At 42.0% G+C, this 18,863-nt stretch overlaps 1 protein-coding gene across 1 annotated transcript in view; it reads right to left on the bottom strand.

Moving 5' to 3' along the window:
- Positions 1–5,852: 5,852 nt before the first annotated feature.
- The window catches only part of galnt1 (UDP-N-acetyl-alpha-D-galactosamine:polypeptide N-acetylgalactosaminyltransferase 1), a 56,323-nt gene continuing 43,312 nt past the window's right edge, over positions 5,853–18,863 (bottom strand). Inside the window, exons 5-14 of the mRNA XM_084943046.1 lie at positions 18,001–18,167; positions 17,263–17,390; positions 17,084–17,163; positions 16,552–16,722; positions 13,173–13,290; positions 12,659–12,839; positions 10,942–11,081; positions 10,745–10,843; positions 10,488–10,622; positions 5,853–8,111 (exon numbers count right to left, since the gene is read on the bottom strand). Of these exons, the coding sequence (XP_084799172.1) occupies positions 7,965–8,111; positions 10,488–10,622; positions 10,745–10,843; positions 10,942–11,081; positions 12,659–12,839; positions 13,173–13,290; positions 16,552–16,722; positions 17,084–17,163; positions 17,263–17,390; positions 18,001–18,167 (1,366 nt within the window). The 3' untranslated portion in view covers positions 5,853–7,964. The remainder of the gene's footprint in view (positions 8,112–10,487; positions 10,623–10,744; positions 10,844–10,941; positions 11,082–12,658; positions 12,840–13,172; positions 13,291–16,551; positions 16,723–17,083; positions 17,164–17,262; positions 17,391–18,000; positions 18,168–18,863) is intronic.

Genomic DNA, 18,863 nt, shown 5'->3' with positions numbered 1-18,863 from the left:
TTATCTGAGTCTTACAACAAACGATTGATAGATTGATACATATATACCATCAAAACAGTGTACATCACTGTCACAACAGCGTTTGTTTTCATTCAAAGGCTTTATGATTTTTCCTATAATGGTGGGCCGGTCTCTAGTCAAAATGCCTGGGCCGATTTTTTGTCCCAGTCCAGCCCTGTATGCAGCTCATCTGCAGTCTGGTGTTACCTACATCTTCCTATTCGGAAGGCAGAATTTCCGAGTTCTGAGTACAATCAAAGGACCACGACTGCAGTTTTTGTGTTGGATGTAAAAAGCGCACATGACGCTGTGACGTAGGCTAGAATCATGGCGGCAGTCAACGACGGTCCAGGCGTGGGATTTCTCTTGTGGAAATATGCACATTATTTTTTTCCTTTCTATTGGTAGGTGGCACAGTGCACTTGTGGCAAGTAAGCAAGCTCGAAGACTGGCACTCTTGCTGGGTATCCAGCTACGGAAGCAACACATTAACAAGAGAATTCAGAGTAAAACCAAAGTTACTTTCCCTAGTAACTAGTTACTTTGAAAGTAACGAGTAACTTGAAGTAACTGAGTTACTTTTGATAGAAGTAACTAGTAATGTAACTCAGTTACTAATTTAAAGTAACTTACCCAACACTGGTTATCACACTCATTTTAAAAGCTTAATAATATGTAATTACTCTCACCGGGGGCTTCATTGGGTACATCTTGGTAGTACTGGGTTGGGATTCCTTTTGCCTTCAGATCGTACTGTTACATTGTAACCTTGGTTCTCTGAGAGAGAGACTCTCCACTCTGTTCTTGATATGATAGAGAACTGCTTTTATTCTTCATGGCACAGATTCAAAAAGCAGTTGGAAACATTCCTCTGAGATTGATGTGACTCATTGTGGACTGTGGAGGCCTTTTGAGCACAGTGAACCCACTGTCATGGTCAAGAAACCAGTTTGAGGTGAATTGATTTTGGTGTTTTTTCTGCCGGAAGCAGCCATCAGAAGATGGACACACAGTGGTCATGAAGGGATGGACATGGTTGGGTAGCCTGTTTAAATGAAGCTCAGCTGGCTCAAAGTGTGCCCAGAAAATATCCCCACCACCATCACACCAGCAGCAGCCTGGCCTGCTGATATGTGGCAGGATAGATCCATGCTATCATGTTTTTACACCAGATTCAGACCCTACTATCCCAGTGTTGCATCAGATCAGGGAACTCTTTTCAAATCTTCTGTTTGGTGGTGGGGTGTGAATTGTAGCCTCAGTTCTTAGATGACAGTAGTGGCATCCGGTCTGGTCTTCTGCTGCTGTAGCCCATCTGCTTCAAGATTCAACATATGTGCTCAGAGTTGCTCTTCTGCATAACTTTCTTGTATCAAGTAGTTATTTGAGTTTTTGCTACCTTCTTATCAGCTCTGATTGCCAAGGCATTTTCACCCAGAAAACTGCTGCTCACTGGGTATTTTCTCTTTTCTGGACCATTCTCTGTAAACCCCAGAGATGTGTGGGAAAATCCCAGCAGATCAGCAGTTTCTGAAATACTCCAGTGTGGCAGAAACAACCACATCACGTTCAAAGTCACTTAAATCACCCGGTGCTCAGTTTGAACTTCAGGTCATCTCAATTGTGTCTGTGTCAGAAAGAGTTTTGGGGGTTTTTTTTGGAGGCTTTTATGGTATCAGTGTAAATAAGTGATGAATCATTTAATTTTTAAGCCCTCAAATAAAGTCAGATCTGTTCTTTAAAGAAAATATTTGCTTTGGCCTTTGTTCCTACTGCGTGTGCAAAAATCAAGTCCAAGCAAACATGAACTCGGTTTGTGTGGAGGGCTGCGTGATTGCTGAATGAGAGGGCAGAAAAAGATCAATGAGCAAACAGTGGCTCGTCTGATATTAGTCTCGAAAATTCATGTTAAAATATGTGGAATTTTTCTTTTTTTGAACTTGTTTTTGTTCTGAGACACATTTGAGAAAGAGTCAATCGCAAGCAGTGAATTACTGGTAACATATGAGTACCTGTCTAAAAAGTAAGATGGGGGGGGGATTTGTGTGGAAATGAAGTAGCCAAGAAGCTGAAAGAATAAAGTTCCTGAATAAACAGACATGAAATCCTCCCTCTGTGTTTGTGTGAGTTGAGTCAGATCGTGTCATCTGTTCTGTGAAGGCTTTACAGATTGTCAATGTGTCAGCAAAGCTCAGGACAGATGGACAGAATAAATATCAAATCCACACTTTTCCGGCTGCTGCTGAAGCCAACAGTCGGTCTATTTAAACACACTGATTAAATCCCTGTCGTCACGCTCTTAAATCATAGTGAAATCATAACACTCTTTTTTTCTTGTTTGTTACTGGAAAGAAAAGAAGCTCTTCATAAAATGAAAATATGTAATTTAATTCCACTTGATAAAGGTGTGTTTGGTTTCTAAAGTGTCGGTGTTAAACACACGCAGACCGCACAGCATTTGATGTGCTGTAGCAAAAGGCACAGAGTGACATCTGAAATGACAGCAGATATAATCCCCCCACCAGACTGCTAATCTTCACTGAAACCACAGGCTTCCAGGGTTTACACTGTTTATCTGTTAAAAAACAAACAGAATTCATTCAGTCCTGGGCCAAACTGAGAAAACAGATTACCTTGGTTTAAGTGTTAAACACTTGGTTAAGTGTTAAACTTGTGTTTTTTTTTGCTGTCTTTTCATTGGAAATCTCAATATCAGGTCCAAATACATGTCGAGTGCAAGTAAAAGAGGCCATCATTAGGCTGACAAACAAAAACTAATTCTACCAGAAACTTTAAACGAGGCCAAAACAACAATCTAGCACATCCTTACAAAGAATGAATGCACCGACAAACTCCATAAGGTCTGGAAGACCACAGAAAACAACTGAAGTGCACAATAACAGAATTCTGGTTAAGAAAAGCAACTTCACAACATCCAACTGAGTCAGCAGCACTCTTGAGGGGGTCTACAATCAAGAGACAGTGTCATCAGTGTGAATGCAGGAGAGAAACAGCTCATGATGTGAAGCATAACACATCATGTCTGTGAAGGTTCTCAGTCATCCAGGTCCTTGTAGTCCAAGGAGCTTGGAAAGAAAAGCATCAGGACTTCTTTAAGAAGTGTCTTCAAGAAACTTAAAGAAGTCCAGACACTTTTTTGTCCAAGATCCTTAGACCATAACACATCATCTGTCAAACATGGTGGAGGAATTGTAATGGCGTGTGCATGAATCGTAACTGAAGAGTTGTAGTAGAGCATGCTTTTCATTTACTAAATACACAACTGAAGTCAGAGAGACCCAGAGACAAGCAGAAACTGTAGTAAAGGCCTGGCAGAGATGTAACACAGCACCCGGTGATGTCTGTGAGTCCAAGACTAAAAACAGTTCTTATAATTATGGTAATTTTCCCATTTCTTATAAAAATGAGGGACTGTGTATAAACAGAGCTGTAATTCCCAAACAGTTAATGCAATTCTTCTTTTGTTAAACCCCTTGAATTCAAGCTGAAAGTCATCACTTCAGTAACATCTGCAACATCTTCCTCTGCATAATTATGGGATTTAAAATCCAAAAATGTAGCGTGTTGGTTAAAAAACAAAACAGAAAACAGAAAAAAACGACTCCATAGATAAAAATCAACAAAAGCCTTAAACAAACATTTGATGAGCAGACTTCTAAGATAATAAATTCACTCTGCTGCTCAAAGCGCACTTCAATATTCTGTTTTTTCTCTCGGTTTCCCTCTGGGCTTCAATTCAGCTTCACTTCTTCAGATCAAAGACTCCCCCCGTAGCTCCCATGAACTCACAACGCTGCACATAAACTGGAGCAAAGTCTCTGCGAGCTCGAAATCTCCTGAACGGCACAATCACTTCAGAACCACAGCACGGGTGTCTCCTTTCAGGCTGGACCTGACGTGAGCAGAGAGAGATTTACTCCTGAGCCTCTGCTTCTCTGACCAGCTGAGAGATTCATAATCTCACTTTTGTCAAAACCACACAACTTTGAGATGTCTTCTTCTTGAAGACAGAGAAGCTGCGCTCTTATGAATTCACCCCGGTGCTTTATTTACCACAGAGATGCTTTCAGGAAACAAATTCCGAGACATCGCCGCGTTTATCAAAGATGAGTATGCAAAGCGCTGTTGTCTAATATGTCTTCCTGGTGGCTCTCAGCGGGCCTAATCCTGACAAATGAATAATTCAGCAGATCAAGTGCAGGAATTTAAATAATCCACTCTCCACAAAACACTCTGCAGCCCGACTCGGCTACATTCACACCACCCTGTGGTGTTTACGAACAGGACCGAGGACAGCCTCTTCCCCGCAGGGTTTATCTTGATGTTTCGGTCCAGACTCACCGCTCCTGCAGCACTTCTAGCAGAGCAGAAATGTATCTTTTCAACACCCACCAGTGTCTCCAGCAGCGCCGATCTCAGCTCAGACCCAGTGAACAGTGGAGTCCGTGAATACGCTTCCATCTTTTAACCACTCAGTTCTTCAAGGGGTTTGGCAACAGACTGTTAATTCAGGATTTATTATATAACATAATCAATATGTAATAAAAACTATGATAGCAATAACTAGAATCAGCAAATATTTCAGATACTATAAAAAAGTGTTCATGAAGGAAATGAAAAACTTTTGTTATTATATTACTAAAAATGTTCAGTTTTAAAAACTTTCAATGTTTAAATCCATCATAGGAAAGGATCTGTAGTAATTTTAAAAGTAGGAGATTTTCTGTCATTAATAAAAACACATTTATTTATTTAAGCCCAAAAGAGTCGTAGTGAGATTTCATTTGTTTGCAGCAGCATTTCTTTGTTATGCAGAAAAACTGAGACGTACTGTTGCCATTGCGCTTTTCTTTCTAATACTAAAATATCTCAGGGATTAAGTTTGTAGTTAAGCTTCTTTACGTTGATACAAACAGGACTTTTAGTGGTCAAGTGGCTGCATGTGGCTCCCCAATGTCAAATGAGTTTGACGTCCCTGTTCTAGAGCTTTTGAGCTAATCTGTACTGGGCAGCTGCACTAAAACCACTCTCCGCTATCTGTAATATTGTGTGGGTCCCCCTAGTGTCAGTGAATTAGTTATTACCCATCAGAATAAGGGCACTGGGCTTTTTTGAGGTGGACCTAGCCGTTTCCACATCCGTGACTCTCACGGACACCGGAGCAGATTTGGATCCAGGAACTCTGGATCATTAACTTTTCCAGAGCACACGACTACCAGGACCCGAGATTTCCTCAGTTTAACAGTAAGAAGTACAGTGAACTCATCGTTGTGGACGGCAGTTTGTGCAAAATACAGTACTGTGCAATGTGTCCAAAGTTTGAACTCCTGTGTCATTTTAGCTTGGGGAACGTGGGGAATTTAAAAACCAGCTGGCGCTTAAGATCCCACAAGTTATTACCTGCCTTTTCACACAAGTGAGTTATTTGTACGGTGCACATGGCGAGCAATGGAATATTCCAGTGATCAGGAAAAGCATCATAAGAATAAACTGCAATACACAATTCAAAGCAATTAAAAAAATGCCACTTTTTTATAAAGTAAAAAAGAAATATATTAAAGTAAATAAAAATGTGTTTTGGCAGGGGAGACCAACCGTAGAAAGAAATTTCAAGATACAGACAACGTACCTCCATTTTTGTATATGTAATTATGACATTACTGAGCGTCTGCACACTTACTTTTTAATTAAGTGCTAGATGTTTTTAAACTCTCCGTTATAAACATCATTTTAAAAGTTCAGTATTGGTTGGGCTACGTAATTAAGGGTCATGGTTTGTGGTGCGTCTGTGGAGACAGAAGGAGGCAGAAATCACCAGGCACCTCAAAGTATTCTGTAAACGTTTTCACTTTTATTTTCTACATTTGGATCAGCTCAGTGTGGAAGCCTGGACATGTCAGTTCATTTCAAACCCAGCCCCTAACCAGACTCCCGAATTTCGAACAATCGATACGCTCCCCGTCTGTCCCACAATCAAAAAAACTCTCACGTCTTCACCACAGTCACTCGATCAGACATGAAAAAAACCCCAAAAAAACAACCTGTTGATGGCCTCCACTCACTGCCATGTCCATGGCGAAGATGAACTGATGTCGTGTCCTTTGTGTAAACCCTTCCTCCATTGGAGGAAGCTGAAATGTTTAAAAATCATTTTTTGAAATCACCTCTGGTGCCCTGACTCGCAGCGGCAGAAGCGATTAAAAAAACAACAACAAAAAAAACAAAGAATAAGAATAAAGAAGGCGTGATAGTGGAAATGCAAAAGACACGCTGTCTACCTCTGACTGAGATATGAATAGTGAAATGCTGCAGGTGCGCTTGCCAAGTGAGAGAAATGTAGTAATGGATTAAGATATGTCATCTGCTGTGCTCTCTGTAATCACACAGTTCAACCCTTTCACTCCTTTTGGCTCTCTACAGCTTTTATTCTGTCCCTGATTAATTGTCATAGCGGTGCGACGTTCCTGCTGTAGATATGTCCGCAGGGGGAGTGCAGGGAACCCGGCTCTGTGTAAAAAATAACAGCGTTTTGCTCTTTTAGTACGGCGGAGGAAGCAGGGGTATGCTAATCTGCTGCCAGTCTACGCTACGGGTGCTTGCTCGTCCAATAGCGAGGAATCGGAGCGCCGTTTGTTCTAGTAAACAGGGAGCTAATGGGCTGGAATTAGTACTGAAGAAACACACGCTCACACCCACACAAATGCAAACATCCACACACTCCGCTGGAGGAAAGAAGCCCTTGGAGTGTTTTTGTTTTTCTTTAAGAGGTCATTGAGAAGACGATATGACAAAAATGGACTGAAGTATCAGGCTTAGGCAGCCTTTTTCCTATATGTATACAGCATGTGTGTCTGTCTGTGTGTTTATGTGTGGCAATGTAGTGCCTTACTGGGGAGATCCACGTGGTTGAACACTACAATAGGCAGTGAACATCAGTAACAGACTCATGTATCCTCTGAGTGTGTGTGTGTGTGTGTGTGTGTTAGCTCTATGTTAAATATCTTTAAAGACAACAGAGACGTACAGACAAACTAGGGTTACTGAAACAGTAGAAACAGACAAGCCATGTAAAAACTGGACATAGAAATCTTAAGATATCACAAACATCATAATTCTCTATCTCTAGATTTCTGCTGACGGCAGACGTCGGGTCCCCGTGATCGCTTTCTTGTTTTGTTTGTTTTTTTGTGTGTATGCGTCGTCCCTCTGCACGGAGGCGTCAGCCTGTAAGATGAAATGCTAAACTGTAACACCAGAGGGAGACACACACTGCTGCAAGACCATAGGACTGGCTCTGACGCACACACACACACACACATCACAGCTTCTCACACATGCACACGTGCACAACCTTCTTCACAGGAGTACATTTTCAAAATCCATAAAAAATTAAATAAAACAAACATGAAAAAAGAAAGAAAATCAACAAGGAATTCAGTCCCCTTCTCAAAGCATACATTCATCTCAGTACACGCACACACACACACACAAATAAGTGCACACACTCTCGTAAGAGGCAGTCAGTAAACGTTAAGTGATGAGTTGAGCGGTGGACTGCTTTGTCCGGGGGAAGCTGTGATGACTCCACCAGTTAGTTCCTCGTATTCGCGCATGTGAGCGAGTCAACTCTCCGCGGTTAAAATCTCTTTTTTCTTTAAAAAAACCCCAAAACAAAATGAATGTAAAACAACAGCCATCGTCTCTCTCAGAGGGAGGCTTTTCTCTCTTCTCGCTTTAAGGAGGCTTGTACGCACTCCTCCCTCTGACGTCCGGCAGAGGTAGTACCGTCCAATCTGTCCTCCTTCCTTCCCAAATCCCAGTGTAGGGAAGTCTTTTTCATTCCTGGTGCCGAAAAAAAAAAAAATCACATCCGTTCCCCTTTATTTCTTATTCTGGGCCGCTGTGTGTGTGAATGTGCGCATTTGGAAGTGTGAGGAGTGTGGTCAGAAGACCTCTGGTAGTGTGACATTGCGGAGCAGCCACTGTTGGGAGCGTGTGTGCGTGCAGTCTCTGACGCTGGGCACCTGGCTGTCCTCCTCGCTGGCCTTGTCCAGACACTGGTTACTGTTGACGTGGATCAGGGTCAGCTTCTGCACAGCACAAAAACACAAATCAGTCTTTAGAAAGGTTCATTTAAAGGAACATGTAAATGTCTTTTTGGTTAAAACAGCACATGGACTTTGTTATACTTTGAATATCAAATTCTGCTGTGCGAGCCTCTGAGGCTCAGTTTTAGCTCTCTGTGGTGTAAATGCTGTGGTTGGGTTGGGTAACGAGTCAACGATGATATATCTCCAAACTGTGGCAAGAAATGATGCTAGGTTGAATTACGTGCACTGGGATTAGAAAAGATTCATTATTTATATTTTAATTTAGATTCCATTTTGATAGATTTGCTCACAGTTTACTGTAAACTGCTGCAAAGCAGCGTGTTTATGTGAATTTACCTGAACATTAATTTGCATTTTTAACAATGTGAATATTTGTTTGTATATATTGCATTTTCCAGCTTTGGAAAAAAGCTCATTCTGAAAGAATCAGAATGAGCTTTTATAACTTTCAGAGCATTTTCTATTGCAGCTCCTTGGTAATGGACTAAATTGTCTTTGCAATTTAAATAGGCTCTGTGAGACTACATGTTGTGAAGAGGCAGGACGCAGGCACAGGTGAACTTAGAGTGAGCTGGTATTGAATGCAAAAGGTAAACAAAAAGTCAAGAGGGGAACACTGGAAAACCAGGAACTAAAATCAGTCTACACTGGGGAATACAGGCTAATGAGGGAAAGGAACAGGAACACAGAGCAAAACCAGGGATAAACAGACGATCAGACAACGACAAAGAGGAAGACTGCAACTATAAATACAGAGAAGGGTGATTGGGGCAGAGAGGAAACACGTGGGGAACACAACTGAAACTCACAGGGGGGGAACTGAGACTGGGGGAAGTAAAACTGAACACTAAACAAACCTAACAAGAGGGGTGATGAAGACTTGAAGAAAATATACAAACTAGAGACTAACTACGCTAAGAACAGAACAATGGAAAAATTGCATGAATGTAAACTCAAACAAAACCAAGAAACATAGATTTACATGAAGAAAGCTACAAAGTCCATAAACCTCAAAACTCACTAAGTTTCAGACCCGGGACCCTCACAGGAAGCTACACTGCCCAACAATATACTGTCTATACTCTTTGAACTTTGACCCAGTGTGACACATTGATCTTATTTGCTTTTTATTGTATGATGGTCATTTTTACTTGTGTCGTTTTGCACCCTTTAGTTCCATTTTACTGTCCATCCATCATCCATCATCCATCCTTGTTTATTGTGCTGGGTGGGCTGTACCCTATCCCAGCTACCAAAGGGTGAGAGGCAGAGTACACCGTGGACAGGTCGACAGTGTGTCGCAGAGCTAACCCAGAGAGACAGACAAACCATTCAACTCAGTGTCTTCTTGCTGTGAAGCAACAGTGCTAACCACTGTGCCCATTTTATTTTATTGTCTTTCTATTTTATTTATTTCTAATATACAGCACTGTGTCAGCCGTTGCTGTTTTAAAGTGCCTTAAAAATAAAGTTGGAAGGGAATTTAACGTCCTAGGTTTTGCTGTAAATGAACTATTTTCTGTGCCTGTCAAGACCTTTGTGAGAGCTCACAGTATTCAATTTAATTCAGTTTTATTTATATAGCACCAACTCTCAATAACAATAACCTCCGTGTGTTTATACTGTAAGCTATAAACCTACAGTATAATGGTACGACCCTACAGCATTCAGGAGAAAATCCCAACAGTCAGGGAGAAGGAAAGAGAGAGGCAGGACGAAGGACACACTATGGGAGAGAACAAGAGTTTAATAATTCCTAATGATTAAATACAGCAGTGGTGAAGAAGAGACAGTGCATCATGGGAAGCCCCCAGCATCCTAGGCCTGTTGCTGCATAATTAAGGAAGTCTTCAGGGTCACCTGACACCAGCTTCCAGTTTTCACAAAAAGACAACATCTGATGACCTCCCCCGTACCCTTAATGTAGAGTTTCCAAACCTACAGAAATGCTCTGTCGACCATTAGAAATGTTTTTTCCACTGGTAGCCCAGGTAAGCTGTACAGGCAGAGATCACCCTCATTGGCTATTGTTTTATTTTGGAAGCAGGCATAAATATGAAATCTGACAGAAACCCCTCAGTTCAGAAAAGAGAAATAAGGATTACCCCTAGTAGGCAAAACCTTGATTGTTCAAGGTTTTATACATGAGGACGAAGATTTTAAACTTTGAAGAGAAGCTAATATGGGAGAAATATGATCTTTAACTGTAGTGTTCTGGTTTAACTGAAGGCTTTTCAGGCTGCTTTTATAATAAGATGATAATAATGACTTATAACAGTCCAGGTGATGAACATATTAACCAGCTTTTCAGCATCACTTTGAGAAAATGCTTTTTTTATTACGTCTTCCACTTACCAGAGGGTCGTACTCCCAGAGCTGGTTGCCTTTGAGGTGATGGCACTTGAGCATCATGACGGGTCCGTTTAGCTTGGACACGTCTAGACACAAGTCATCTGTCCTGATCTCCTTGTTGGCCGTATAGGAGAAAACCTGCACATATCACCCACAGACTTTCTCTCTTTTTGTGCCGAGAATAACTCTGATGTCAACCGTGATCAACATTTACACTTTAATTCATGTGTAGTTACAGCGTTTTGTTATTTCTCTGTTACCTGGTTGCCTCCCATCCCGTGACAGTTGAAAATGCCGACCTTCTCGTTCTCCTTGCGGGCCATGTTGTCCAGACACTGGTTAGTCTCCACATTACGGATCTGAGCCAAACACACAGGAAGCAGGTTTGTTGCTTGAATATACACCCACACCGTTTGATCCATACAGATTCAAGTGTTGCTTGTGTGAGCGAGTGTACCTCTCCCAGGGAGTAATAATGCCGAGGGATCTGGGAGTCAGGGTAGATGTTCTCCAGGTACCAACTGAAGGGTTTACACTGAAGCTTTTGCCTCAGAGCAGTGCGAGACGTGATGTCACCGTAGTCTACTTTGGTCACACCTGGACACGCAGAAACACACACAAAAAGGTCAAACAAAACACTGCATACTGCCATTCCCCCCGTGTGTATACGCTTTATTTAAACTGTGTTAGGATTGAGCAGAAAAGACCCACATGCTGATCTGAAGCAGCCAAACGTTCAAAACTGCTAAATCACTTTTTTTTGGGGGGGAAAAGAACATGAAATAAGTTGTAACACCTGGGCTGAAAATGACCCAACAATGACAACAAACATGTGCCTGATGAAGAGCAATGGAGGTCAATCATCTTTTTCATATAATAACTGATAGTAACTACATCGAAAATGGAGCTAGCACACTGTGGAGGTCCAGTTTCCACTTATGTGTTTTATGCTTACAAATAAAAAAAAAACAAAACCCTGTAACGCTGAGATGCTACTCATATCATTTTGTTGAGTTATGATTGAATTGTGTTTAGAAACGGTGCGGCCCTTTGGCTTGAATTCAGTGAAGTCTGGCCCGTCTAGCAAGACAGTCCACTTCTTGTTTTTTCAGTACAGTACCTTTACATACTCAGTCAGCAGGATGGGACCATGGGAAATCATGCACTCAATTACTTCAATTATTAGCTTTGTCTTTTAACTTTGGGCCACTATTACAACTATAACTTTCCCTTATATCCGTGCTTTCATGTATCCATTCAGGTTAAAAGCTCATCAAATTTGGATTCAGGAGACAGACAGTCTCTCTGCTTTTAAGATTAGGCGTAAAACTTTTTTTTTGATCAAGCATATAGTTAGGGCTGGAGTGTTTCTTCTTAACTTTAATCACTTTTTTCCACTCTATGTCTTCATACACCACTCTGCATTTAATCGTTAGTTATTATTAATCTGTGTCTCTCTTCTGTCCTGTCTTCCTTGCCTAACCCCAACTCGTAACAGATGGCTGCCTCACCCTGAGCCTGGTTCTGCTGCAGGTTTCTTCCTGTTAAATGGAGTTTTCCTTTCCTACTATTGTCAAGTGCTTGCTCATAGGGGCCGTCTGATTGTTGGGGTTTTCTCTCTATTACTGTAGTGTTACAATATAAAGCGCCTTGAGGCCACTGTGGCTGTGATTTGGTGCTATATAAATAAAACTCAATAAAACAGAACTGAATTATGATCTCATTGTTATGCCCGGGAACTGATCTAATTAGGGCTGATGCTTTCTTCCAGCTCTGTAAGACCTCTATTATACAACTGGTCAGGTTATTGAAACAAGCGTAAGAAAGACAGAAGAGCGCCCCCTGTCAACAAAAATGAGAGAGGTATAAATGTGTTCCACGAGGTGCTTCGCATCTAAAAATATTCTTCATTTCAGTAGCTCTGCTTCTCTTTTGGTTGCTTTTCTGCTGCAAGCTTGTGTGTGTGTGTTCATGCAAGTTAACGCATGCTTTGTAGCGTGAAATTACTCCCCGCCTCCCCCCATCCTGCACTGTTGGGTCACCACTGCAATATCACGCAGTCAGCGGGTTAATGGATAGATCACACCTGTCACAGAGATTAACCTCCACACGCGAGCACATACATGAACGCAAACACGCGCACACACAAACACACAAAATGTGGCAAAACTCACCAGGAGAGATGATGTAGAAGAAGTTTTTAAATTCGTCCATCCAAACTTCTGCCAGACGCCGGTTGTTTTTGTTGATGATCTGTCCTGTTCCTCCGGGAAACGTATAGGGCGTCGCCTTTCTGAAGACGTGACCCACGTGAGAGCACGTGACAATCTCTAGCGTCCCGCCACACTGCCAAATCTATGAGAAACAAGCCTTGTCAACACTAATTTAGAGAATAAATTGCAGAGTAGACACACTGTAAGTCCTGGGCGCTGAACGAGCTAAGACAGACCAGTGAACTCAGCTGGGAGATGGATGACGCAGACTGGTCCCGGCTGTGCTGTGCCAGTCTGAATAAATTTGACTCAACGCCTGCCGGGATGATGTCTGACGAAGTCTTAGTCAGGTCAACAATTTATTCAGTGAAGTCAATCTAGAGGTGTAACATCTGTGTGTGTTTTTGAACCCTAGCTGACACTTCTGAATGGAAGAATAAAGTCATGTCAGTTGTCAGTGGGTGTGTTCACTCACTCTGAAAGAGATTTCCAGGTTCTCTCCTCCCCAGATGTCCATGCCTGCGTCATATGTGCCAATCTCCTGGAAATAATCTCTGTCTATGGAGAACAAGCCGCCTGCCATGGTGGGAGTCCTGAACAGAGACATCAGAGAAAAGGTAAATTAGGAGAAAGGCAGGTTAGTGCCACTTAAATAACTGACGGCCGGCTTTTTAAAGGTCATCCAGTATGTACACATTCCATCAGGGTTTTATATTTCACTCCTCTCACTCCCTGTTATTTGCTGATTTCCTGTTTTTTCTCCTCTCTTCGCTGTTGCTGTGACAGTCATGTCAGAGTTAAATGGCCTCGAGGCCTCTTTCCATTTTCCCTCCCGCTTACAGAACGGCTTCCTCCTCTTTAGAGCTTATTCTTCTCCACTGCCTGTTTTCGCTTTTTCTTAAAATCTCTTACAAAAACACAATATGTTGCACACAAACAGACAAACATATCCTGAACGTGCATAGTTTGATGGTGCATGTCCAGCAGTTGGCTAAGAGCGGGAAATAATAAGCAACCCAGAAATGGAAAAACAGTTCGTCAAATGTGGCTTTATAACAAAAGACAATAACGACGAGGCCAACACAACAGATCTATGTATCCTTTCCTTTTTTCCTGAAGAGATATCAAAGCTTTCTAAATGCCCCAGCTTACAATAAATCTTTTTTTACGACACTCAAACACGTTGCAGTAAAACAAAGAAAACCCACTAATTTACAGCAAATCCTGGATTCTAATTAAAGTCATTTATCTAAACAGGGACCGGCCCTTACGTACATAAAAGCGTGGTTCATCATCTCAACATATCACAAGACTGAAATAAACAGAAACACTGCCACTGTATAAAACATCAAAGGCGGGTAATACTCAGCTTTGTGTTTGAAGCATACAATATCAAAATGACACATTTAGCAAGTTCAGAGAATTTCTTCAGATCTTTTCTGTTTGTTGTATCTTTTTTAAAGTCCAACAGCGGCAAATACAACCTTCCCAAGTGAGTAGAGACTTCTGCACATTGCCGTAAATTACAAGGTAGATGAGCCAATAATAACTAGCTTAGCTGCTGATTTCCTCCTCTGCTGTCAACATATGCAGCTCCTCAGAGAGTGACAGCAAAAGACCTGCAGTTTGCATCGTCTAATGAAGAGAAATTCCCCCAGCAAATGCACGCGTGGAAGCTTGAAACCACATCAGCATTATTCGTTACAGTTTTTTTCATTCTGCAAACTCCATACGTGCAATAATGTGAAAGTGCTCTGTGGCAGAACAGGGTTTTTATGTAAATCGTGTCATTAGTGGAAATTAATTTTCTGCCCTGACACAACAACCCAGTTTTGTTTTTTAGGCCACTTAAAAGACACCCTAAGGAAAATTTTGTCAAGCAGAACTGAGAAAAACAACCGAAATCGGGGGCGCGGGGTGTTACATAAGCTACATTATGTGTGTGTGTGTGTGACCTTGAATATTGGCATCAAGCATGCTTAGAAACAAGAGCAGGAAAAAGAGATGATAGACAGGCAGAAATAAGCTCTTGATTTTAGTTCCAAGGTCTACAAACAACAAAAAAAGCCCCTCAAAACAAAAAACACAATCTTACATAAACATCTTGCATTGAACAGAAGTGGAAAGTTCACTCTATTCTTTCAGTATTCCTGCCTTGAGAACCTCTTATGATGAACTGCAGCAGCAAACTGAATGGTAACATATACACTGTTGTAGCAGCCATAGAATAAACAGGGATTGAAAAAGATAAAGAGTTCAGGATTTTTGCCTGCTATAGGAAGGCTTAGGCGCAGTGCCTAAGTGTTTCTGATTAAAGAATGTAAAGGCCTTTAGGCGACATATCACAATCAGTGAGTTTTATGCAGAACTGGGCAGCCAGGAGCTCACAGTGTGAGCAGAGGTCCTGGGTGGCTCCTTCTCTACGTAAAAGCAGGTGTCAGTGTTTAAAACATCTATGAACGGGATGAGGCTTAACTATCCTTGATTCATGATCCATGATAAGAAAGACTAAAAAAAAGAAAAGAAGGTCAGTCTGGTGACGTTTAATGACAGCAAACTGAGGTTGCGTCAACGTGCCAGGCTGCAGTTCAGGTCTCTCTAGTTTTCTTAACTGAATTGGGCAGGGTTTTGGTTGTTTTGGTGTGCATGTGTTTGGTTTCAACTGCTGTGCTGTTTCTGTGTCTTTGTGCCTGACAAAAGCGAGTGTGAAATACAGAAATAAACTAGTATCCTGAAACGGTAACCTGTGTTCATCAACTGCAACTTGGAAAAGATAACTGCTTCCTGTGTGTAAACGTGTTCATATGCAATTGCACAAAACAAACTTTTGGCTTTAATGCCGCAATATACTATTGTGAACTGCTGGAAGCAGTGATGAGAGCATGGGTAGACTGTGGTCATAAAGGGACGGACATGGTCAGCAACAATACTCATGTAGGCTTTGGTTTTTGATTAGATTATTAGTTGGTACTAAAGGGAAAACAGTTTGCCAAGAAAACATCTGCCACACTATTACATCACCACCTGCAGCCTGAAATGCTGATATAAGACAGGATAGATCCATGCTTTCATGTTGTTTAGACCAAATTCTGATCCTATCATCAACTGAATGTCATAGCAGAAAGTGAGACTCATTAGACCAGGCAACATTTTTCCAATCTTCCAATCTTGTTTTGGTGAACACAAGCAAACTGTAACCTCAGTTTCCTGTTCCTAGCTGACAGGAGTTGCACCCGGTGTTGTCTTCTGCTGATGCAGCTCATCTGCTTCATTCAGAGATGCTCTTCTGCATACCTTCCAAAATACCTTAGTCATTTGAGTTACCTTTGCCTTCCTATCAGCTCAAAGCAGTCTCTGTCTATTTTCCTCTGACCTCTGGCAACAACAAGGCACTTTCCCCAGATAATTTCCACTCACTGTTTTCTCCTTTTTGCACTATACTGTGTAAACCAGATGGTGGTTTAGGAGATACTCCTCCAAAGTCACTTAAATCACCCTTTCTCCCTATTCTGATGGGGTGTACCAAATTTAGTGGCTTTTGAGTGTAGGACTCATTTTCAGGTTGAAAGATGGAGCAAACTGTTTCAAAGGATGGAGGGTTGCAGTAGGAGGACTGTGGTATCAGCTGTGACTGTATGGCAAAAGTAATAGTTTACATGGATCAAAGGGTAAGATTTAAGGGCCTCTCTGCAGAATTTAGTTAGGTCAGGACTAGCCCAGGGTCATAGATGTCCTTTGGTAAAATGAAAAGACTTAACTTGAAGCATAGAAACTGCTGTCAGTCTGTTTTATAAGTATGAAAAGGATAATAGCAATGAAATTTAAAGACTCATCTTGCTGTGTGTACCACCCACCTGACAGGCAGCGTGCGGTCTCCTTTGCGTCGGTCCATCTCCCTTTGAGGTACAGGGTACCAGCGGAAGTTGAGCTTCCAGTTGAATCCTCCGTATGTCATGTCAGAGCCTGCCATGTACTCAAAGGTATCATCGCTGATAACGTCGATAATGGGGCACACCACTGTTTTCCTACAGTAAACAGAAAAACATCAGCACACAAACACAGTACATCAACCTGCTGTTCATAACCCTGGGTGGACATCAACCAAGGCTAAAAGCTCATCTGCAAGATGTGTCACCTCCAGAACCAACTTCTCACCAGCTGTCACTCATCTCTCATTACACCTTTGTAAACCCTGTGCGTTTTCTCCATGTGCTGGTGTGAGTGTGTGTGTGTATACCTGCTTACGGGTAGCAGTAAACAGAGAATGAGTAATTAAGCGTAAGATAAACACAAGGGCAAGCCCCCTGCAGGCTCAACAATACTTTATTGATTTTCTTTTCCAGGCTTGCCAATGGTCTGCGTATCTTTCGTGTTTGTGTGCCTTACCTGTCTTGTTTGATGCGGGCAAGCAGAGGCTCCAGCCATCCTGTTGTGCATTCACAGTGAGCATCCAGAAAGGTTATGACCTGAGAACATGGAGGGAAAACACAAGACAAATCTACAGTGCAAACACAATATGGAGAGCAGTTGCTGTGGATGTCACGTATGTGGACATGCGCACACACCTGGCCAGTGGAGATAGACGCTCCCTTGAGGCGTGCGCGGATGAGCCCGGACCGCTGCTCCATCCTCACGACTCTGACGGGGACTTCCAATTTTCTCACATACCTCTCCAACTGCTGTTTGAGGAAATCTAATAAATGCATATATAAACAGATAAGAATGCAAACAGGCGCCTACAAAACAAAAGCTGGATTACAAGCTGTTCCTCCAACCCACTCCATTTGTAGCAGCAGGGATCAGAGATAACTGTGTGCTTGCGTGCTTTCTTTCATGTATGTGGCCTTCTCATACGATACCTCTTGTACCTGCTAGGAGCTTCTCCATCAGCTTGAACACAAGTGCAAACATAAACACACAATCCGTGACCTGCACCATCTAACCTGAGGTCTCGTAAGGTTGCTTCTGCTGGTGGTAGTTGGTTGGGGTGGGGGTGGGGGTGGGGGATTGAGGGTAATAACAGAGTGTAATCCCTGCGTCTGGCAAATTAAAGACCTAATCTCCCCCAAACAGGGATTAACAGTATTGCACAGGGTGGAGTGGCACACACAGCCCTCATACATGCACTGACTATCTCTTGGGCACCAGCACAGGCACATACACACATGTGCAAAAACATCTACCTACGCAGAATCCAGCAAAAATCATAGCTCTAAAAAATAGGCTAAGCCTCAAACTAGAGAGAGACTGAAGGAATTATCTGCAGTGAGTGTTAATGTGCGTGTGTGTGTGTGTGAGTTTACCTCTCTCGCTGGCATCATCCACCAGAACAATCTCCTCCAGCAGTGTGTGTGGAGAGCGGTCAATCACGGAGTGGACGGTTCGCAGCAGCGTGGTCCAAGCCTCGTTGTGAAATACAATCACAACGCTGGTGCGAGGAAGATTATCGGGGTATAACTTGTTCTTGCACCTAAAGCGAGTAATCAAAAACATGGAAAAAATAATCAAAAGGGTCAACTCCATGCTGCAAGAATACAAGAATATTTACAAGCATATTTCTACATATATAAATCTTTGGTTGGTTCTCATCTTACATTTGCAAGTTTGGTCTGCTACCCATATGAATTAAAGCAGAAAGAAAAACTTAGAAGGCCCAGAGACATGCTATTAACTAACTGCATCTCTCAAAGAGATGCCACAACAGAACTGGTCCAGAAGACATACAGTAGAACTGACATGATATTAAAGCCAGAATCTTGTACACAGAATATATGATATCAACCTGAACCTTTCATCTACTTCTGGAACAACAGATATGATTCGAAAAGGAACTCCCTAATTTTTTTTAGATGTAGACTCTTGGTCTGAAAAGTGAAGTCAGAAATGCAGAAGTTAAATAAACCTAATGGACAAATGGGGGCGGTTCCAAAAAGAAGTCTATTAGAGAATAGAAAATAGATTGTCTCACGTTGTTTAATACTTCATTAAACATGTTCCTCATGAGTTAATGGTCTAAGCCAAATGTTTAAAGTGACGGTCAAACAAGCATGATGTTATTTTATATTTGTGTGGCCCATTTAGGGATCTACGCTCCTACTGTTACCTAAGGCCACAGGCAGTGGGTAGTGACTGAGAGAATGAGACTCCAGATAGAAGAGGCAGAAAC

The sequence above is a fragment of the Perissodus microlepis genome, chromosome 11, assembly GCF_051167445.1.
Source record: "Perissodus microlepis isolate ML-2025 ecotype Zambia chromosome 11, ASM5116744v1, whole genome shotgun sequence".
NCBI lineage: Eukaryota > Metazoa > Chordata > Actinopteri > Cichliformes > Cichlidae > Perissodus > Perissodus microlepis.
Note: the sequence above shows the minus strand (reverse complement) of the source record. Positions and strands in the feature narration are given on the sequence as shown.